General features: G+C 38.4%; 1 protein-coding gene across 2 annotated transcripts in view; it reads left to right on the top strand.

Annotated features, from left to right (window-relative positions):
• The window catches only part of TTYH1 (tweety family member 1), a 1,335,534-nt gene that overhangs the window by 1,097,664 nt on the left and 223,338 nt on the right, over positions 1 to 14,532 (top strand). For both annotated transcript variants that reach the window (XM_044081666.1, XM_044081659.1), the window contains exon 5: positions 12,948 to 13,043. In XM_044081666.1, the coding sequence (XP_043937601.1) occupies positions 12,948 to 13,043 (96 nt within the window). The remainder of the gene's footprint in view (positions 1 to 12,947; positions 13,044 to 14,532) is intronic.

The following is a 14,532-nucleotide window of genomic DNA, read 5'->3' as shown; positions in this document are numbered from 1 at the left end:
ACTAAAAGATCTTTACAGCTAAGATAATCCTCATAGCTAAGATGCTTAAGGCTGCATATACCTTAGTATTTACAACAATTAACATATTATGTATCCCCCTCAAGTTCGCTTGTGGGAGGCACACTTCATCTAATTCTCTTACAGTCTTTCTAACCACATGAAAGTAGTATAGAATCAGCTAATCTGTGAGCTGCTGATGTGTTTGTACCACCTCCTCTGATACAGATAGCCACAAAGGGAAACATTGTGATGATGGCTACTAATTCATGCTGTCGATTTACTACTCCTGCTACTTCTAGCATTGCGGCCTTTATGTACAGTACACATTTCAGTGTTCATGACTGCGGTGGTGGTGCTGTGGTAGCGTTGTCACCTCACAGTTAGACGTTGCCCATTCGATTCTCAGTTAGAGCGTCTTCTGTGCAGCGACATGCGTGAATTAGGCCCGGCAAGCCAGTACGTAAAAATCTACTGCCAATCATTAGCGGACCGGAGTTCCGCTGTGGCGACCCCTAACCGGGAAAAGCCGAAAGACACAAACAAACAAACACATTTCAGTGTTCATAGGTTCATAGGTAGGTACTAGGCTATTGGCCCTAGGGCATATAAGCCTAGCCAAAAAGGTACCCTGGCTTTTGCCACCCAAGAAAATTATTTTCCTGTGCCCCTGTCGAGCAGAGCCACAGAAGTGATCCCTAGGGTGAATTTCCTATCTCCCATCCACTCATCAAGATTTTTCTTGAAGAGTGCTAATGAGGAGCTTTGTTTGATATAGATAGGTAGCTTGTTCCAGCATATGGGAAGTCTCTGGGACAGGAATCTATCCCTCCAGCATGTTCTGTTTATTGTGGTGACAAGGTTTAGGTCCCTAGAGCATGTAGCTTGGAGGGAATGGGATTTCTTTAAGTGGAGCATGTCTAACAGCTCTGGGTTTGACATAGCTTTGTATGTTAGGCAGAGATCGCCTCTGAGTAGGCAATATGCGACAGAGTAAAGCTGGAGTTTTTTGAGACGGTCTGCATAGGGCATCTGTTTGAGGCCAGTAATCCTCTTTGTGAGGTATTTCTATGGCCTTTCCAGTTGTAGATGACTTGTGAGGTACATACCAAAAGGGGAGCTGTATTGTATAATGGTTCCAATGAGTGATGAGTAGAGGGGGAACAATGACCTCTTTTTTCCTGGATGAGAAACCTTTTGTGGTGAGGTGTGCCACATAGAAGAATTTCCTGACTACTGTGGTGATGTGATTATCAAAGGAGAGACTACTGTCCACCTGTGTCCCAAGGTCTCTTATCACACTTTTGGTGTTAAGTAGATACCGCCTATGTGGTAGTTCATGGATACAGTGTTTTTACCAAAAGGGATGACAATGTACTTTTTGGCATTGAGCTTGAGACCATGGCTTTGACATCTGGCATCTGTCTCAGTGAGGCTGTTTTGTAGGATGTCCACATCGTTAGGAGTTTTGATTATGGCTCGTAGTTTGCAGTCATCTGTGAACTTCATTAGCCAAAGACCTTCTGTGTTAGCCTGTACTTCAGAGAAGTAGATACTAAACAGGATAGGACCCAGGACTGTACCCTGTGGTACTCCAGTTCTCATTGGTCTGAAGTCAGATTTGGAGTCTGCTACTTTCACAGTGTGGGCTCTGTCAGTGAGCCAGTTGGTAACCCATCTTGTGACATAGGGATTTATACCTAGTTTAATGAGTTTATCTATAATTCCAGAGTGGGAGATGGTGTCAAAAGCCTTGGCGAGATCTAGATAGGCTGTGTGAACCTCCTTACCCTCATCTATGGCTTTGGTGACCACTTCAAAGAAGTCTAGCAGGTTTAGGAGACATGATATGCCTTTTACAAACCCAAACTGGGTGGGGTCCAGAGTTTGGAGATTACCAATGTCATTGTTTGTTTATAAGTTCCATGATGATACGTTCCATAGCCTTGCAGACCAGGCTCATCAGGCTAATAGGGCGGTAGTTTCCAGGTTCTGTGGTGGCTCCCCCTTTGTGGAGTGGGATAACCATCACTGTGCACCATTCAGTGGGCACAAAGCTTGTGGTGAGGCTATAATGTTACGTGGTACTTAGGTGGGGTGCCAGTTCATTCTGTAGTTCATATAGAACACAGCCTGGGATGTTGTCAGGTTCAAAATGGGTCTGTACCCCAGTGCAGTGTGCCCATTTTATGAGCTTCTAAATTGATCACCACTTTGGGTATCACCATTTATATGCTCTATGTGTTTTATTTCCATGTTTTTCCTCATTTCTCGGTCATTATGCACTCATTAGCATATGATGAATACCATGCTATTTCTCCCCTTGTACAACACTAGCTGGAAGTTAGAACTGCTCATACCCTGTATATTACCACTGTTCATGGGCAGCATGCAGTGTGCTACTCATTTAAGAATCCCAGCTTCTAACTGAACTAAACACTTTAATCAAAGAATGGAATCCAGCAAAACCAAGCTTTGACCATCACTTGGGTTTTCTCACGTCTGCTAAATTCATCTAATCAGCAAGTCAGAATTTATTTAAGTGTCAATTGATAAAAACAGATAAAAAGTAATCCAGTTTACTAAAACTCGGAATTAAAATGCACTATATATAAATAAGACTATAACATCTATAGCTAAAAAAGCCTTCTGAAAAAGAAATGTTAAAAGCAAACTGTTTTAGGACACCTAAAAACCATCTGCAGACATTCACTTCCACAGCTACCCAAGTGGAGAATTCCACAAGAGTAGCACCTAGTAGAAGAAAGATCTGTGATGGTATGTTTCCAGGCACGTCTTAGAGACCACAGGTAAGCTTCTTGCCATCTAAATGGAAAGGACAAGACCATTTAAAGTGTCAGTAGTTCTTGTAGATAGATAGAACTCTTGTCACACGTCACACAGATCAAGATTTGCTAGAAACAATGCCTTATAGTGATGCACTGGTGCCACAAATAGCTACTGCAGACCCCGCAACTCAGGGGTGATAAGGCTAAAGCAAACAGAAAGAGACAAAATGTACACATATTTGTGAAATCCTAACTGAATGGTAAAAGGGCATCTGTGATTTTATTCCTTTAATAAAATAATCCCAATCATTAACCGTGTGTTCTTGATTTGCTCTTGGTTTGTTTTAATTGTAAACCTTTAAAAAATGACTGAAAAACCCCAGTGGCCTTCTTGTTTAACAGAATGCAAAAATAATAATTAAATATATAAACAAATTCCAGGGAATCCATTGGAAAATAACTTTAAATTGGTTCAAATGTCAAACTTGCAACCTACTGGCCTTTAAAAAACTGACTCCCCATAACCTCATCCAGATATTTTTCTCATATATATATGATTCAAGCTTCATTTTGAAAGAACCTAATGGATGACTTTTTCTGATTTTTGAATGCATTTTATAATGATATCTGTTACATTTTCTTACATCATTGATATTGATTTTCAGTATTAGATGACACATCTAGGGGATGTTGCTCACATTTACATTCAAATGGAACTCGATCAGGCATTGCCTTATAGACAGGGTATATATCACTTCAAAGTATATCAGAAACAGAATATAATGACAGATCCTAAAGAATTTCTAAATAAATTTTCCTGTCCTGGTGATTTTCTAGTCTGGTGATTTTCTAGTAAGGAATCATTGTGCCTTTTTAGGATGTTTCATTTGACTTGTTCAAAGCTTACAAAATGAAGCACTTCGTTCAATAATGGTCATAGCCATAAGGTATAAAGTGGTGATGTAAGCCCCCATCCCTTGGAGTGACTAGACATGTCTTTTTGAATTAGTTGAGCTTTATAATATACTTCTCTCAATTTGACAGATACACGGTGCCCAAGGTTTAAACTGTTACTTACCATTGTCCCTAGATCTTTAATGATGGACTGATTTCTTTCATGATTTGACCATCTCTTCTGTAACTACAGATTATATTATTCTGGCCATGTGATGTTAGATTTACTGACATTAAAGGTGAAGTCAGTACTGCTGCACCAGGTGTATATTTGGAAGAACACCTTGTAAAACCTGTCATCTGTTATTGAACTAATTATGTTTCCTAGGTTGCATTTTTCACTATATCTGGGGAATATCTACAAGTTGGCAAATACTCACCTGCTAACAATGCAGAAAATAAAGCCCCAAAATGCAGCACCTGAAATTATTTTTCCTACTCGGTGAGTAAAGTGGAGTTATAAGAGCCATGTTTCACCTGTACCAGGTGATTTCTCTTTTTCCTGGAATTGTGTAACTTTGGAATTGGTATACAGAAGTAAAGCAGTTAGGGTAATGTTTCTAACACTGAGATGTTGGGGAGTTTGCTCCCTGCAAGGAAAATATTTTGTGTGATTTAGCCCACAGTTTTATTGGGAGACTTTTTCAACAAGTTTTGAGTCATCACATATGTCTGCAAGGTGAGCTCTTTCCTTAGCTGATAGTGGATCCCATAGGTAATAATACCCTTCTTCTAACCTGAGGAGAATGGCACAAAAAGGAGGGTTTTCAGCAAATGTCATTTAAAAAGTGGACCCTGTGTGTCACAAAAGATACCCTCATTGAGATAGGAGTTTAATCACAATGTGTGTCCTGTTGTTAACCAGTGTTTTCTTCAGTGAGTTACTTACGGACTTATGTTTAATCCCTTTATTTTGTCAGTTATTCCCTTATGTGGAAGGATGCCATAGCAAGGTCAGGATAAGGTATATGTATTATAAGTGCTACATCAGGTGTTGATGTTACTTCTCTGAGTACGCCATAATCTGCCATAAGATTCAGAAGGCACAATCTCACTTTATATGTTCATATTGCTCCAAATTCAACAATTGCTCTGGATAAATCTGCATTATAATTCTGGCCTTGATTTTAGATATTATACTGGACTAGATGATGGTTTTAATGTTGTTTTGGTTCTATAGGATGCATTATACAAACTTGGGAAGACAAAGAAATTTGAAAATATGGGTATCAGAAACAAACAGTGATAAAGGAGATGGGGGTGTAACAATAGTAAATCTTGTGTGGAACGGGTGATGCCAGAAAGGTTAGAAGAGATGAGAGGTAGGCAGGTGGTTGATTAGGTACCCTTGTAACATTAAGGAAGGGAATGGAGGGGTTAGGGTTTGAAACAGACCCACTTGATGGACATATTATGATTCTTGAGTGAGGTATTGAGATATGGTTGGATGGGCAATGCCTGAATGACATGTGGAAAAAGATGAAGCAAACAGTAACTTTAACATTAAAAGCCTGATATGTTAATCGTACAGGGTAGGACTGTATAAAATAATAATTTACTAAATGCTATTTTTTCTAGCTCAGGGAAGGTGAATCAGGATATGGTTAGTAAGTACATGCTAAGAGTGACAGACAGTAAGGAATATTTACTCAGTCAGCAAACAGGAGCAGTAATTAGACACAGGTAGGCTGCACTCCAAACAGGATGGGTGTAGATATCAACAGAATGAATGAGTTTACGATGAGTGCCAGCAGAAAGATTTTTTTTTTAAATTCAGTCTGCCACAAAGCCATGAATACAGGGTTCCTATTACTTAAGCGAACGCTTAAATTTGTGAACTCTGTTTCATCGAGCATAATTACATGAAATGGCAAAATGCCGAAAGCACGGAACAGAGATTTTTTCCCCACTGGGCCATTTTCGGGACTTTGCTATTTCCTTCACAGTGGTGCAATCTCGGAGTTGATATAGTTAAGTAGGATGAGTGTGGGGAGAGAAGCCTGCCCACTTTATTTTGTGTTTGAATTTTTATTTTTTGGATCAGCAACTTTTTTCCCTAGGAAAAAATCGCTGATCTGTGTGTTCGACATTTTGGATTTTCAGGTGTGGGTCGATTATATAGCATTCACAATTTAGTGCATTCGCTAATATAATATAGACCCGAAATACAAGTTGAAGATTATTGCAGTGTTTAAATTCCTAAGTACATTCACAAAACCAAACAGTGTATAATGACACATTAAAAATAAAAAAAATACTAGAAATGAGAAACATATTTAAATAAACCATCCCCTTGGATTGAAAATGATCACAATGTCATTCACAAAAGCAACAAGAAACAGGCAGTAAAACAGTGTAACAAGTAAGGGAGATAATGCCCCCTATAGCAAGACCTTGCCAGCAACCTCTTATAAAGCTGTCCTTCCAACTTCTTGGGTTCAAACCAAACCACTACTAAATAACAGGGTTTCAATACCCTCTAATAATTGATAAATGTCTAGCAATGACCCATTTAAACAGATGTTAAGTTTTATTGACTCCATAATTACACTCAACTGCCAATTAAAAAGCAAGTCAAAGAAGTCAGGCAGTATTCAAATAAAAGTTCAAAACAGCAGGTACAGGAAAAAAAACACATACTGCCTAGGAAAAGTCTAAAGTTACTTGCTAAAGATAAAATGTCTACACCTCCATAAACTAATGCTCTATAATCCATCAGCTGCAATACTCCTCTTCAAACTCCTTGGGTAGACTCTAAAAAACCTGCAACAGACACTCTAAAGGTATAGAGTATGTTTTCCCAGAAACACAAAAAACACTGTTCTGGCTGTAACTCCTCCATAAATCCACAAACCCAGTGAAAAAAATGAGCAACAACTAACTATACAACAGCAGGAACAACAGGAACAAAAGAAAATGATAAAGCAAAATCCATGTGAATGGTCCATTCAGATATCCATCATATATATATATATATATATATATATATATATATATATATATATATATATATATATGGATCTACTTCACTTGACCTAAAACTCATTTGACTGACACCCATGTGACCGACACCCAACTGACCTAAATTTCATTTGACTGACAACTCATCTAACTGGCTCTCATGTCACCGACAGCTTACAGTGTTGAATTTCCACATACTAAATCTTAAACCATAGGCAAGCACACTTAGAACACCAATAACTAACCCTTTCCAGAACTTAAAAACTACTTACTTACCCTCTTAACAGAAATGGGACAATGTACAACCAAACTTGGCAGGGGACTACTCCCCCCCCACACACCCCAATGTGGGGGGGGGCTGTGCCCCTCACACACCCCCTAATTATATATACTAACTCCAGGATCAAACTTCAGTAGGGAAAAGGGCATATACCTTTAACTTGCCTTACAGTACTCTACACGCTTCCACTACTGTTGGGAACTCACAAAACATTCACCAAATTACTTTAGATTACTTCTCATAAAAATGTAAAGAGACAAACCCACATTTAGAAACACTACAACACTACTTTCTACATGACTATCAGTATTCTGGGGTCTATATTATATGAACAAAGTTTTATAACTTCGAATACCATATGATCGACACCATATGTGCCCCCCCACACCCCCTGCTCTTTAAATATATCAACTCCGAGAGTGTACTACAGTGTGGTAAAGGTAAGTCTTCCCTTTACCACATTATAGTGCGGTCTCGGAGTTGGTATATTTAAAGAGCGGGGGGTGTGCGGGGTGCAGGAGGGGCTTGCCCCCCTGCCTACAACCCTTAGTTTAGGGTTTATTCTTTTTTTTTTCACTATTCGAAGTTTTATAACTTCAACCATATGGTGTCAATCATATGGTATTCGAAGTTTTATTTATTTATTTTTATTTTATTTTATTTTACATTTGTTTACCGGGCTAGTCCAACTGGATATATGTCCATTTTCAGTGGAGGCCCGGGGAAAAGCTCCACTACAAACTACTAAACAATGTCAAGATATACATAATCTACAAAAATACAGAGAAAAAACATATGTAATAACTTTTAAACACGTTGTATTAACTTTTGAGTAAAATCAAAAACCTTGGATGGAGAAGAGAAAGAAAGGATAAGAATATTAAATACTTCAATAGAGTATGGAGAAGAGAAGAAAGAGAATGGGTGTTAAGGAGTTGGATAATGATGCAAAAAAGAGAGAGCTAACCTGGGTTATGACAAGAGCATAGCCAATGCATATTTAGGAAGGATTTTAGTTTAGTTTGAAATTGGGAGAGTGATGTTAGGGATGTAAGTTCCTGTGGTAACTTGTTCCATATTTTGCCAACTGAGTTGGAAAATGTGGAGTCACCTGCTGAGTTTTGGATCGGGATGTTTGGACCAGTATTTTGTTGGTGGAGCGTAGATGCCTCAGATTGTTATAGGGTGTTATGAGGGTGGAGAGTATTGGGGTGTTTTCAGGGTGATGTAGGGCATTATGTGCAATAGTGAGTTGATAGTATTGTATGAGGTGTGGTAGTTCCATCCAGCCAAGCTTTTGAGATTTAAACAATGATGAGTTCTATATGGAGAGGCAGTTGCAAATCTGGCAATATTATTATATGAAGAGGTAAGTTTGCTAAGATTATGTTTAGAGAGATTTGTGTATATGGAGGAAGCATATAAAAGGGTTGAGATTAAGTGAGTTCTGGCTATGGTAGTTTTGGCTTCAGGAGTAAGAAAAGATTTGATTCTATAGAGATCCTAGTTTTCTGTTGGTCGATTTTATTGTAAGATTAATATGATTGTCAAATTTTAATTGATTGTCAATAGTGATACCCAAGAGTTTTGTTGTTTGGTCAGGAGAGATAATGGTTCCATTGTCAGATATTAGGGTAAAATGGATAGAGGTAGACAAATGGGTGGGTGAAAAAAGCAAGAGTTTGGTTTTCTTAGGGTTAAGGAGAAGGCAATGATTAGAGAACCATTGTTCTATAGTTGAGAAGGTTTTTTGTGTAAGAGAGTGAAGTTCTGACTGTGTAGAGGCTGCACAAATGATGGTAGTATCATCTGCATATTGAATACAAGTTGATTGTGGAGTAGCTAGATAAAGTTCATTAATGAAAATGGAAAATAAGAGTGGGCCTAAAATAGAGCCCTGAGGGACTCCTATAGTGGTGGGGAGGAGATCAGAGAGTTGGTTGTCCCATAGAACTGCTTGTTTGCGGTTGTCTAGGTAAGATGTGAACCAGCATAAGGCTAGATTATCTAGAGAAAAAGATTTTAAACGATGGAGAAGAAGCTGGTGATTTACCATGTCAAAGGCTTTGGACAGGTCTGAAGAATGCTGAAGAAGGAGTATTATTGTTACGGTTTTTGTTAATTGAGTCAATGAAGGATAGTAAGGCTGTACTAGTACTATGGTATGGTGAAACCCATGTTGGCAATTAGCCAGGAGTTTGTGGTCTAGTAGGTGATTTAGTAACTGTTTGTGGACACACTTCTCCATTATTTTTCCAAGTGGAGATAGTAGTGCAATTGGTAGTTAGAATACTCAGTAGAGTCACCTCCTTTAAAAGAGGGATAATATAAGAGATTTTCCAGACTGATGGAATTGTACTTTCTTTTATTGTCCTATTAATGAGTATAGAGATGGGGTATGCTAAGGCTTTTGCACCTAGTTGGAGGTATTCAGCTGGTAATTGGTCAGCAGAGGGGTTGTAGGTTTTAGTTTATAAAGTAAGGACAGTATTTGAGAGGTAGGTATGGGTTGAAGGTGAAATGGGGGGGGAATAGAGCTAGGTGTAAATAGTTTGGAGGTATCAGGATTTTGTTGATTAGCTAGGTTTAGTATGGCTGAAGTGAAGAAAGTGTTGAATGCATTGGCTGTTTGTAAGGGGGAGTTAGGGTCAGAGCCAGAAGGGTTTGGTGTGGCAACTTTACCCGGGGATAATAGTTTATTGATAGAGGACCAAAATTTATGTGGTTGGTGGGGTGAAGATTGCTGAAGCTGGGTATAAAAATTCTTTTATCTTGTATGATGGCTTTCTTTGTCATATTTCTCTGTTGTCTAAAAGTGACATTATCAGTTAGGCTTTTTGTAGTTCGCCATTTAGCCCAGACTTTGTTCCTATTTAAGATAAGTTTCTTAGTGTTATTTGAGAGCCATTGGGCTGTTTTAGATTTGACACGCATAGCATTGGGGCATGGTGTTCCAGGATAGTGAGAAAAGTATTATTAAAGTGACTAACTGCTTCGTCTATTGGGAGAGATTTAAGAGGTGTCCAGTTTACTTGCATGAGTCCATTTTGAAACTGGTTGAGGTCAAAGTATTTCTTACTACGGAATGATCTGACTTGAATAGGGACAGTAGTCTTGTTTTTTTGCCTAATAATATAAGTGAGGGAGTGATCACTGAGGTCATCTGGGAGAGTCCCTGTTGTATATTTTTGCTGAGGACTATTTGTTAAAATCCAGTCAAGTATACTTTCTTTGTTATTAAGTTTATTTATTCTAGTTGGGAGGTTGATTATTTGAGAGAAACCATGCAGGTTGATAAGGGTAGATGGATTAGTCTGTTTACATAAGTTCCAGTCAATGTTAAAATCCCCTAAGAGTATTGTCTCTTGAGGGTGATTTAGTGAGAGCCAGTGTAGAAGGTCTTCTAATATGGCTGGATTCTTTCCTGGGGGAAGATAGGTACAGGCAATATTTAATGTTTTTTGTTGGTTGAGTTGCAGTTTTGTAATAATTATTTCAATAGTAGTGTCAAGTGAGAGGTTATGATTTGTTCTACTAATCTGCAGTCCTGTTCTATAGAGAATAGCAACCCCACCACCTTTTTTGTTTAAGCGGTCCTGTCTTAGGATGTTGTAGCCTGGAGGAATAATTTCATTGTCATTAATTGTAGGTTTAAGCCATGTTTCTGTTAGACAGAGAATATCAAATTGTTGAACTTCTAGTAGGGCATAAATTTGTGCTATTTTATTACAAATGCTTCATATATTTAGTTGGGCAATAGATAGTGTTTTGGGGGGTTTAGTAGATTGTGTACTATTTCTATTAAGTGGGTGGCATTTAGAGGGAATTGGGGAGGGGATTGGACCAGGGTTTGGGTGAATATCTCCATCTATTAATGAGCAAGATATTGTAGTGTTGAAGAGTTGAGGGGATTTACAGTAGTAGTAAGGACATTTTTTAAGGTGGTAGTTAAGGTATTTTATGTGAGAAAGGTGGTGGTATTTAGGTTGTAGAAAGGATGTTGTGTGGATGGTATTGAGATAGTTTTTAGATAAGGCTGATGGAGATGTTTGGGTATGTCTGTTTGGGATTATAAGAGTAAGAGGTAGGGGTAGTTCATAGAAGGTTAAAAGATAGGTAGAGGTTAGAGTAGTAAGGAGAGTTATTAAAAGGAGATGTTGAGTATAATTATACATGTTGAGAGGGCCTGTGCAGGGATGTTAGAAATTTAGTAGGGGAAAGGTTGGTCAGGGATTGGGAAAGGAAACAGCTATAAAGAAGGGTGTAGATGAAGTGTATAATATGATTGAGTGTGACAAATGAGGGGTGTGTCTTAGAAACAATTTGAAGATGGTAAAGGTGGGTTAGATGGGACTAGATAGTGATTGGTTGTGAAGTAAGAGGGTGGGTGGGTCTACTGTGTGATTGGTTGTGTAGTAAGAGGGTGTGTCTTTGTGGGGATAAATGTAGAGGTGCTAGGGGGTGGGATTTGGGGGCAGGGAGGGAGCGGAGTGAGCCCAGAGAAGACACAAGAAATTAATTTTGTGTGGTACAGACAAGAAACAATCAGAGAAGTGTGGAAGCAGCAGGTAGGTTTGAACTAGGTCTGTATGTATATGTAGTGTAACCTTATAAAAATTAGCCTAAGTATAAGTGTAGAAAAGAATAAGTTAAGGTAAAGCTATGGTGATGTAAAAATATGGGTTAAAGGAGTTAAACAGTGGGGTGATGGGCAGGACCAGGATGGAAAAGAAAGTATAGAGGGTAGACATAAAAGGAAAAGAACGATTTGGGGGAGTTAGGAAAGAAGACAAGAGGGAGAAAACCCTCTTTATAAAAGTTATATAAGTTATATAAGTTATAAGTTATAAAACTTCGTTCATATAATATAGACCCAGTATTCTGACAGTCAGCACTGTAAGTGACAGTAATTCTTTTTATCACAAACAAGTCACAGGTGAAGGAAAACCCACAATTCTATGTCTTAAATGTCAGTGAAATGGGAATCAGTCAAATGAGTTGTCATTCAAATGAAATTTAGGTCAATTGAGTGTCGGTCACATGGGTGTCAGTCAAATGAGTTTTAGGTCAAGTGAAGTAGACCCATAGATATATATATATATATATATAGAGAGAGAGAGAGAGAGAAAGAGAGAGAGAGATTGAGACATGCACATGCGTGCACATGCACACACACTCACATGCATATAGATATATAAAATTTTTTGTCTGGGAACACCTAAGGATTTTATAGGATAAGATGGGGACTGCTGCTACGGGACATGGAAATCTTATCTTGCCTGCTCACAGTGCTATGACCTTGATCTTTGCCAGGACAAGTGTCTTATAAAATGGATGAATGGAATGACCCTAAATCCAAATAATTCAAAATACATTCTATTGGATGATAAACAGAGATGGGGACTGTAACTTTTGGAGAGCATTTGGAACTTCTTTGAAGCATTGAGTACTTTATAGTACATCAGACTACTGTAACATAGCTTGTTAAAATGTATTACAGGACCATGAAAATTTATGTACAATGTCATGTAATTTCAAAATGGAAGTTATTACTTTACAGTTATGACAAATATTGACAGAGCAGGATAAGTTTTATCTTTTGCTGTAGGGTTTTGTGATATAGCACGGACTATAATTTGGGCAGAAAACAGTAGGGCGTAAATTGGTAGAGTTTTGGACTATTGTATGAGATATAGTATGATGTGTGTGCATTTTTATGAAGTATGGCTAACAGGACACAATGCTATCAGTCACATCATTGCTATATTAACCACAAGCTTTATGCTTGAGGGGGGCATGGAGTAACGCCAACAGTTTTATCATGAAAGTAATGGTAATGCAGAAAAAAGAATAGTTCTAAATTTAGGAAGTCACAAATATTATGTTAGTGTGATTTACTATGGTGGAAATGACATACTTTGCAGTAAGCATTCTAAGCGTCAACAACTTGTTTTGTTTTGTTTCAGATGGTTGGCTTACATACTGCTGCTCTTAATGGATCTCATCATTTGTCTCTTCATCCTTTTGGGGCTAGCAAAACAAGCTAAATGGCTAGTAATTGTGTAAGTATGTAGAACTGGGCATATAAAGCAAGCATGACATAATAAGGTATGGTCTGAACATAAAATAGGAATAACAATGTTTTTGCAAATGTGTGTGTGTGTGTGTGTGTGTGTGTGTGTGTGTGTGTGTATGTGTGTGTGTGTGTGTGTGTGTGTGTGTGTGTGTGTGTGTGTGTGTGTGTGTGTGTGTGTGTGTGTGTGTGTGTGTGTGTGTGTGTGTGTGTGTGTGTGTGTGTGTGTGTGTTTGTGTGAGAACAGTTTAGTGTAGTGCTGATGAATTATCATATTGGGGGAGCTGGAAAAAAACCAGAGTAGTTAAGAATGATAATAACATGAAAACTTCATATAGCCAGTAACTGGAAGTCCAGATTAAACCTCAGACTCTGGAGCTTGGGGACCATTACTGAGCCACTATGCCCTGCAGTACATTGTAGTCATGATTCTCTCCTCATTCTGCTGGTTTGGATCCTTTGATAGGCTCACTAATATCATACCACCGGTGTGGGGCTCCCACTTTTGGTTTTATGGGCCCTGAGGTAAGGGTCTCTGTCATGCCATTGTTTGGGTCAAAAGCCATTGTTACTGATGTCACTTGACTAGCATCTTGCTTTTTAGTACAGAAAAGCACAAGATAAACATCCTTATCATATGCAAGTGCTAGCTTTAAAGTTGCTGTTTGGTGCAAGTGATGACATGGAAGGAGATTTTATGATGCTGGAGTAGATGAAAGGGTACCACTGTGATCTGTATGGAGGTAAAGAATGAAGACAATAGCATTCCCTAAATGCATTGCATCCATTCTTCATTATCCTGCTTTTTTCCCATCTGTCCACCACATCACCTTCATTACCTGCCCAAAGCCATGCAGTGTCCACAGCAGTGATATGTTGTCATGGTGGTTCCATTGATTTCAACTTAGTCCAACAATGGCTTGGTAATATCTCTATCAAATGTCTCTAAAAGCCTTACATAACACCGTGAATGTCTTACTAACATCAACTGTCAAATGTGTCTGAAAATCTATAATGGATGGTCATAGAAATGTAATGTCTTAGTAGCTCTGTCTGTCAAATGTCTATCAAAGTCTGCTTTGAATTTTCATATGCATGTACACCCAGCAAGTTTGCACTAAGAAGATTAACTAAAGCAAGTAGTTTGCTATTATTTTTAAATGACAAGGGATGATCTCACTTGTTTGTTTTTTATTTTATTTGTCAGTAAGGAAAACTCACTAGTTAGAGGCTTATTTTCAGGGACAACCTAAAAGCACTCTCTGGTTAACCAACTTCCTTAAAACTCACAGAGTAGGCAAATGGAGATTGGGGGAAATATACCCTGCACTATAGAATAAAGCTCATCAATAGTTCATAGCCTTAATCCTCCACCCTAAACTGTTAACAAGATTTAACGTGTTTGAAAAGCTTTTGTAGCATCTGGCAATTCTTTGTATGTTGCCAAAATGACTAATAAAAACAGGAACCACATACTA

Source organism: Protopterus annectens, chromosome 1.part1 (genome assembly GCF_019279795.1).
Source record: "Protopterus annectens isolate FY-2018-M chromosome 1.part1, PAN1.0, whole genome shotgun sequence".
Taxonomy (NCBI): Eukaryota; Metazoa; Chordata; order Ceratodontiformes; family Protopteridae; genus Protopterus; species Protopterus annectens.
The sequence above is the reverse complement of the archived record's forward strand: the minus strand, read 5'-3'. Positions and strand labels throughout refer to the sequence as shown.